This window comes from Bactrocera neohumeralis, chromosome 2 (assembly GCF_024586455.1).
Source record: "Bactrocera neohumeralis isolate Rockhampton chromosome 2, APGP_CSIRO_Bneo_wtdbg2-racon-allhic-juicebox.fasta_v2, whole genome shotgun sequence".
Taxonomy (NCBI): domain Eukaryota; kingdom Metazoa; phylum Arthropoda; class Insecta; order Diptera; family Tephritidae; genus Bactrocera; species Bactrocera neohumeralis.
In genome coordinates, this window is record NC_065919.1 from 54,738,414 (window position 1) to 54,747,670 (window position 9,257).

Below are 9,257 nucleotides of genomic sequence, written 5' to 3' on the forward strand. Positions count from 1 at the left end.
AACTTTATTTTAAACTGCAAAATAGGATTTTTGGATTAAAAATAAGATGTTTAATTAAAAAGTAGATTTTAAATTTATATTTCCAATTTTGGGATTAAATTTTGAAAATTTAATTTTTTAACTAAATTTTTTAGTTTGGTTTAATTTTTGAATTCCAATTTTGGGATTAAATTTTCTAAATTTAAGTTTATAAAAAAATATTAAAAAAAAATAATAATTTGAAAATTTATTATTCAACCAAATTTTTTAATTTAAAAAGTCTTAATCCTGATCTCATTATCGAATATTGTACAAAAAAATCTCCCGTCTGTAAATTTGATTGTCATTTGAAATTTTGAGATTTTTAGGCATTCGAAGCCCATAAAAATTAGTTAAAAATTACTTAATTCTAGTGTCTGAACCCCGAATGTACATATATAACTGTATTTCTTCCTTCAAATATTGATAGAAGCGGAGAATGGTAACTTCTGAAGTCTAAAACTCTATTTTAATAAACCCTATAAAGCGTCACTGTGTGATAAGAGTACATATAAACCGTTTTATTGTTAGTACAAGCCTCACATTATCAGCTGTTTACGGCGACCCATTGTAAAGTCTTTCATCACATCAGTCCTAGTCTTAAAGAGTCTAATTTGAGGCAGTAAAAGTGAACCTAACCGTCTCTAGTTGAAAATATACTCTTGTTTTACAAATTTATGGCTTAACTTCGTCAAGAGATTGCATGCCGATGTTCATATATACATACATATAAGTAGTATATAGTGCCACTCTATGTAAATATATATAAACAAATGCACTATTATAATGAACAATGAGTGAGCTGTTCGAAATTCTCGTTCCACAAGCGATAACAAATAAGAATATAGACGTCAGACCGCATACTTTCGCCACATATACATACATACATACATATGTAAGGGTATATACATACATACATATATGCAAGAGAGATGACGAGTATAAGTAAATAAAATAGGGAGAAGTGTGGAAAGTAAGCAGTGAAACGGCTGACAGCTTGTTGAGTTGAGTACGCGAACCGTTGGTGGGGTCAATTCAATTGAGTTCAATTTAAATTCATTACTCATGCGGTTTGACGGTGCCTTTGTGCATATGCATGTAGTATGTATGTACCTCTATGTATGACAGAGGAAATAGGCTTGTGGAACATATGCATGGCGAATAATATTATATTGGTTAAGAGGTGGTGTCAGCGAGGAAGCGCACGATCATAATATTTATGCAAACAATATGCGATTTGTCGAAAAAAAATTTGCACCACTGCAGTTCTAGGGTAGTTTGCGGCAAAGCGCTCCTCTTCCGTTCAGCACGGACAGCGTAAACTAACGTTATACGAAGAGTTTTGACAAATTTTCAGTTTTTCTTACATTATACGTTGACTAATTACAACTACACATTTGCAGATATCCGTCGGGCAACAACAACACCGCCGCCAATAACATCTTTGTGCAACAAATACAACACACACCCAATTGCACGGTGCGCAAAAGTCGCAGCGTACCAAATCTGCGCGAGCACAAAGATCCAACTGCAATGGTTTGCAGCGGTTTAGCGGATATACAACAACAAAAACATCATTCGCAGCAGCAACAGCTGAATGTCTCGCAGGCGGTTAGCACCTCCAATATGGAGTGTTGCAAGACGTCGCGTAATATGCTTCCCATGTGCCAGATGCCAATCTCGTCTAATTCCATAATCGCCTCCATTACGTCGGAGCGTCTAAATGCGGCTGAGCAATTGCAAACGCAGCATCATCATCATCATCATCAGCAGCAGCAGCAGGAGACACTGCTACAACAACAACAGCAGCAACAGCAAAATGCCGCTCAGTTACGTCACAAACATCGCTGCTCTTGCCAGCCATCGAATGCCGTTTTGGCTGCCGCAGCCGCTGCCGCCACAAATAGTCACAATTGTTCCGCCGCGCAAAAACATGCGCCCATTACGGGCTCCGCTTCGTCAGGTAGCTCGAATCCACCCGCCTTCAATCTAGTCAAACTATTCATCAAACAAAAGAGCAATAATTCCGCCACGGACGAGCAACAGATGAGCACACACACTTGTATGGATGTGTCGTCGGGTTGTTGGCCGTCAAGCGATGCGGCCGGCTCGAGTAGTAGCTCATCACTGGAACAGCGTCTGCGTAAGAAGAGCATGAATGATTCGGGTAAGGGTTCGGCACTTAGCCGACACGATGAGGATGAGGAGCAATTGTGTGCGCAAGTGCGTGACACATGCGAGTCTGCATTCCAGGCGGAGCCACATCATGGCCATGCCGGTCATCCCACGCCCACGCGACGCCATTTACGTATACGTAACGATGCCGTTTTCTACGATGAAGACCCCAGCTCAAGCTCAAGTGGTTCTTTGACAGCCACCAATTCGCCTGCGCATCGACGTAGAAGTATGCCGCCGCGCCATCCTCAATTGTGCCAACTGGTGACGCAACATAAGGACGTCGGTACGGCATGCAGCTTGCAGTCGTCAGAGAATAGTCGCAGCAATTCCGAACAACTTACACAGGTCTATGTGTCGACTGGTACGTCGTCAACCACATTGGAGCGTCAAAGATCGCGTTGTGAAGGCGCTCAACCCACAGTATCGGCGGCTTCGAGTTCGGAGTTGATTTCACGCTCAATGCAAACATCGTGTGGCTCGTTGAGTACGCGCAGCAGTATGAGTGATCGTTTTCGATTTGTGCCACCTTCCTTCTTGGCGAAGCTGAATAATTTGGGTGAAGAGCGTCAGGCGCCAATTTATGTTATCTATCCCAATTATGCGTTGCCCGATTTGGGTTTCGTAAAGACCAATTCGACGGCAGATGTGATCTTCTCGCCGTTCAATTACAAAATGGCTGTTGGCAGCAATGATGATTCGGCTTCGATGGCATCGTTGAAGAAACGCGTCAACTTAAATAGCAATGACGATGAGATACTCAAGGCCATGGACTACAAGCACGTCATGGATTGGCAATCATTGACCACACTTTTGCCGGCGGACTATCGTCGTCGCTTGAAACACATTCCTGAGGTGAATAGTTTGTTGCCTGATTTGGATGCCGAGTTGTCGCAGCGTCCGCTTTTCTGCATGACTCCACCCATACGCCGTAATCGACCACACATATGCGACTGCGCGCAGTACTTTCAACAGCAACAGACAACACAGCTACAAAATGGTGAGGAAGGTTCCTCGAGCTCTGCCTCTAGTCAACAACCCAGTTCAGGTTATCGCGGTTCGTCCACACTGCTGGCCGACTCTGCTGATCTCGAGAACGCGGACCCTTTAAAACAAATGTACATATATCAGTATGAACAACAACGTATGGACTCAGGTGTTGAAATGAGTCCGGCGATTGGCAAAACACCGCCACAGCCCATGCCACGCGGCATCTTACGCAAATCATCTTCACATTCGGCGAATCGCACGAAGCGCAATTCAATGATTGAAGGTCAGCAATCGAAACTGTCGAAGCAAGAGAAACGTCGCAGTCTACAAGAGCCACCGTATCATCATGCAGTCGGTTCGTCCGAAGAGCTGGGTGAAGTATTCGAAGAGGAGGCAGAGCTTTATGCAGTGCCACAGCCACGTCAAGAGCGTCTATCACGCAAAGATTTGGATGCGCGTATGCGTTTCCTCTCATCGCTACCGCGTTCCGAGCTGAAGTGTTACGCTGAAATAGCGGCCATATTGGAGTCATCAACCGAATACCAGGTCGCCTACGATCCAGCGGCATTGAAGAAAGAAGTGAGTCGTGCGCTCAGTCAGCAAAAGAAGGTGTCCTTCAATGACATACACACACTCACAGAGAACGAGCAAGAAGTTGATTTGACTATGCAACAACAAATGCAACAACCGCCGATTGCACCAGAAGCACGCCAACGCTTCACAACACCACCAAATTCACCGAATATTTCGGTGGCCGGCATGCGGAGCGGTGAGCCAGCATCGCGTCGCTCCTCCCAAATGGAGCAGCATCAGACGGCCAAGCGTTTGGCCGCACTCGACGAGCAAGAGAAACGTAAGATTGAGAGCAATCGCTTCAAGCGTTTGCAAATACAATGGGAACTGATGAGCAAAGACTCGACCATGTTGAAGGATTTGGCTAGCGCACAAGAGACGAAGAGCGGTGGCTCGACACCGACCGCCACGGCAGCCACTGCGACGGCCGCGGCGGCGGCAGCAGCAGCGAATGCAGCGCACAAGTCGCGTATACCGCGGCCAGTCAGCTATCCAGCGGGAAAGTGAGTACAAGTAGCCGCTTGAATTTCGAAGTAGTGTGTAGATTTGTTTCGACTTTTGTTTTCGCAACTGTAGTGCATCCAAAAAAGTGGTTTTCTAACTTGTCGTAGATTTATACCAAATTCCGTTACTTTTTTGTAGTTTGTAGTCTCTTAATATTTGATTTTTTTACTAATTTCCAATACTTGTAGTTTGTTTATTACTTTGTAATGTGTTGGTGGTGTCCCTGGGGTCTTCCTACATATGTCTTTCTACATAATTGTCTTAATAATAAATTAATGTTCTTGTTTTTATAAATTTTTTTTCACAATCGTTTCGTCAAGAATATTTGAGTAGCAAAAATTAATATTCGAAAAATTCGAAAATCATTCAATTAGAAATATATTTTTTTATTTCTCATCAGTTTTTAAAAATATAAGCTTGTATTATGTAAAAATACTAGTTTACAGTAAAAAAATATTCGGAAATCAGCCGATACCATTTCGAAATCAACTATTTCGAAAATTATGATCGATTACAAAATTGTTTAAAAGTTTTGGCGGTTTTTGAAAATATCAATAGAATTTACTTCGTTTTCGAAGAAATTAGTAAATCTTTCTGTATATTTTAACTTTTATTGTTTTCTAAAAAAAAATAGATTTTCCCAATCTTCTGAAATACATACATATCTCCGAAAATCGCATTTTTAACGAAAAATTCGTATTTCCATGCAAAAGGCCCAAATAAATGTGTTCTTTTCTGTTTTCTTACAAAAAATTAATTTTTGGTCTTTTTTGAAATAACTTCGAAAATCGAATTTTTATGCGAAAACTTCAAAATTGAATATACTTAATACATCAAATTGTCAATATCCTTAATTTTTTTATAAAGAAAAAAGAAATTGTGTTTACAAAACTTTCGTAAAGAAAAAAATGTTTTTTAAAAAGTTTCAAAACGAAAAAAATTTATACTAAAATTTTAGAAAATTATGCAAAAAACGCATTTTTTACGAAAATTTTTTTTTCAAAAAAGTTTCGAAAAGAAAAAATATTTCACAAAAGTTCTGGAATAAATCCGAGAACCGCATTTTTAACGAAAAAATCGTATTTAAATAAATCTATTATTTTCTGCTTTTTTCCAAAGTATTGATTTTTGATTTTTTTATAAATGACTTCGAAATTCGAATTTTTATGTAAAAACTGCAAAAATTAATATTCTTAATAAATCAAATCGACAATCTCCTTTATTTTTTAAAAAGGAAAAAAAAATATTTTTGCAAAGAAGTTTCAAAAAGAAAAAAAAAATTGTTTTTTAAACATTTTCGAAAGATGAAATATTTTTAAAAATTTAAAAGTATCCGAAAACCAAATATGTTTCGTTAAGAAAAAAAAAATATTTTTCAAAAGTTTTAGAAAAATGCAAAAACCGCATTTTTGCGGAAAAATCGTGTTTTCTAAAAATTTCGAAAACAAATATTTTAAAAAATTAAATGAAATCTAAAAACCGCATTTTTAACGAAAAGAATAGTGAGACTGAAAGAAAAATAGTGATAATTTTCGAACTAAGTCTCACATTTTTTATGAAATTATGGACTAGATCAAAAAAAGTTGTAGTTGTGATTTTAGTAGTACTGAAAATAGTAGTAGTGAGTATAAAAATAGTATTCCAATTATTAGTGGAAGGTATCTTAATAATAATAGTATTCGAAGAACGGTCATTATATGGTATGTAATTGGGAAGGGTGATCCATTTCGAGGCTCCCTAGTTTTTTTAGTAAAATCGTTAGTGAAGTAGTAGTTGAAGAAGTAGCAGTAATAGTAGTAGATGTACTAAAAGCAGTAGAATCGGAAGTAGAAATAGTAGAATTTATAATAAACAAAAAGCAATAGTAGCACTGAAAATAATTTTTTAGTAGCAGGTAATTTAGAATATTAGTATTTGTGTATCAGAGTAGTAAACCTAGAGTAATCTCATAATAAAACATATTTGAGCCTCAGCTTACATAATTACATAATCATCTTCATCTTCCTTTCAAAAACATATCCTCATTCAAAAAAGTTCGAAATGAAATTTTGTATAAAAGTGTTGTCCTAAATTTTTTTCTCTTTTTTCCAATTTTTTTCTATTTTTTTATTTTCATGAAACCCGTTATATAAATACCCCGAACCCTACTTTCGGCAAAATGTACAAATTTATATTGTCTGCATCTATATTATATGTACTGCACCTGTATTTTTGTACCAACACATATATACATATGTACATACATACAAACGAACATGTTTATGTTTGCCAAAAAATGAAATTATTTTGCATGTGTGGCTTAAATAGAGCTAGAAATGCTAATTGCAATACGAAACCTGTTTTGAAACCGTTAGAAAAGGTGAAAACCACTAAACTAAGTATATCTCCACAAATTACCAGAATAAGCACACAAGAAGCGGATGGCAAGACAACACGTTCGCCCAGCCGCATAGTGCCACCGAAGCGCTACAGCATGACAGCCGGCATTGGCGGAGCAAATGCAACGGTGGCAGCAGCAGCAACAAACACTGGCGTCGGTGTAGGGGCGGCGCGTGCGCGTACGCCCAACAGTCGGGCGGCTGTGACAGCGCCGAATACACCCAAGCGACGAGTGCAGTCGCCAAGGTGAGTTTAATTTCATTTTTTTTTTGAAAATTTTCCTAATAAAATGACTCTTTTCAGAACAATACCACGCGTGCGATAAAGACCGCGTCCAGCTACCCACAAACCCGACACTCAGAGACACACACACACACACGAATTGAAAGACATGCCCTGCAAAGAAACTTACAACAAAATTTATGCTATTTTGGAATGCATAGTTTTCGAACTGATTTCTACTCTAGTTTAGGCTGAAAAGTATAGTAACGCGTGCAAATTTTGGCAAAACGAGTTTATACGAGATACATACGTTGACATTTTCACTTCAACGTTAACGGTACAATCAAGAAGTGCGTGCAAATGTAAAGGCAGAATTATTGCTGTTAGAGACGACAGCAAGTTTTGGCAGCGACCAGCAAATAGTTAAGCGCAATAAATGCAAAAACGAAATGCAACCGTGCAAGCAACGTATAGATATGTATAAGTAACGGCGTCGAAAGCGTGCGAGTGCATATGTGCGCGCGCCCAAAGTGATATTACGTGAAGGAGGAGAAGTGTAGTAGTTGGTTGGCAAGCGTCGCGACGAAATGCCTCTAGTATTTCCTTAGTTGCTAATCTAACTATACATAAATACATAACATAAACATTTGAATAAGCTAAATAAAAGAATATTTAATTTTTCGTTTCTAATTTAAACTTAGTGATGAGAGCAAGTTCTAATTTAACTATGTAAAATGTAATGCAATAAAAGTACTCTACATAAAAACGTACATACATATATATATAAATAAATATAAATATAAAGAAATATGCTGATATGATGATATGAAAACGAAAAACAAAAATAAAATGTATATGCCACATGACATATACATACAAACGTATGTGCAGCAACTATTTATACAGACACACATTCGTGCATACACACATACATACTTACATATATAGTGAGAACAGTGACATATAGTAAGCCAAAACGTCTCATTACTGTTTGAAAACGCATATTTTCGAAGTGTAGCCACATGCTAAAGGCCTTGAGCGCTGCTAAGGCGCTTGTGGACTTCAAAGGCGTGCCACGCGCCACGCTCGGCTGCGCAGCCAAATGGATATCAATTAACGTATTACAAAAAATTAGCTCAAATTCAGAAAAGTATTGCTAGCAGCGCCGCTAATGTGTGCAGCGAAAGTATGAAACACAAAAATATAAAAAAAAAAACATAAAGCAAATTGCAAAAACAAAAATATTACTGCAGCAAACACATACTCCTATTGTATGATAAATCAGCTATTTCATTAAAGAAAGAAAACAAACGGCATTGTAATCATTAAATAATTACATTCAATCTAATTGAGGCATGTATAATTCAAAAGAAAATGCGCAAAAGCAACAAATAAACAAATGAGATATGTACACACACACTCATACATGCATATAGCTATGCACGTAATTGTAAACCATTATCGTTTTTTACGGTATGTTGTAAAGGAATGTGCGGATTCGTAATGCAATACGTGTGTATGTAATATTTTTTCACATAATTAACTTTCGATTGCTGCTAATGAAATGCCTTGAATAACGTATTTTGCGCTTTTTTACTTTGAAATTTACTTTAAACACGTAAGCGGTATGAAATATAGAGAGAAAAAAATGTAAAAAACAAAAACAAAAAACTCGGAACTGAGCAAATGAGAATTATTATTTTGTATAACAAAGAGCAGTAGTAAAGTGTGCACACAGCTCCTAATTTGGATTTCGATTTCGCCTAATTTTTGTGATTTTTTTGCGTTACAAGCGACACGTTGGACGACTGAAAACCCAAAGCTCATAAGCTTCAACACAAAGCCTTCTTCGGCAGTGACTTGTGTGTCCGTATTCAACGTATGTATGCATTTGATGGCTTCCGTTTGGTCCTTGGACCGCCCGTTTAACAGCTGCGTCTGCAGCTGCAGCTTGAAAAGTTGTTCTATTTATTATTATAATTTATTGTAAACGTTTTTTAACTCTTGCATACATACATATATGCATATACATATATATGTGTATATGTATATATAATTTTCTAACGACATTTGTACTTGTATGCATCTTAGTTGGTATTTAAGTTTTTTTGCTGCTGTTTTAATGTAATTTTTATTGCTAAAGAAAACTTGTTTACTTATTTAATATATAAAAGAAAGAAAAGCAAATAACAACAACAATAACAAAATCAAACAAACAAACATATTGATCATTAATACAGCGGAAATTATATAAAATTCTAACTGTATTTGTATCATCTCTATTGTATACTGTATCCTTTATCATATTAGTACATACTATCCTATACAACAACAATAAAAAATATAATATATATATATGTATAATTTGAAGATATTTGCAGAAGAATTTAACATAA

The 9,257-nt window shown here is 37.1% G+C and overlaps 1 protein-coding gene across 4 annotated transcripts in view; it reads left to right on the forward strand.

Annotated features, from left to right (window-relative positions):
• LOC126767899 (uncharacterized) overlaps positions 1-8,106 on the forward strand; it is a 41,879-nt gene extending 33,773 nt beyond the window's left edge. For 3 of the 4 annotated variants that reach the window (XM_050485615.1, XM_050485618.1, XM_050485616.1), the window contains 3 exons: positions 1,422-4,259; positions 6,568-6,885; positions 6,943-8,106. In XM_050485615.1, coding sequence (XP_050341572.1) covers positions 1,422-4,259; positions 6,568-6,885; positions 6,943-6,964 — 3,178 coding nt within the window. In that variant the 3' untranslated portion in view covers positions 6,965-8,106. The remainder of the gene's footprint in view (positions 1-1,421; positions 4,260-6,567; positions 6,886-6,942) is intronic. The other variant, XM_050485617.1, reaches the window with a different exon arrangement.
• Positions 8,107-9,257: the final 1,151 nt, after the last annotated feature.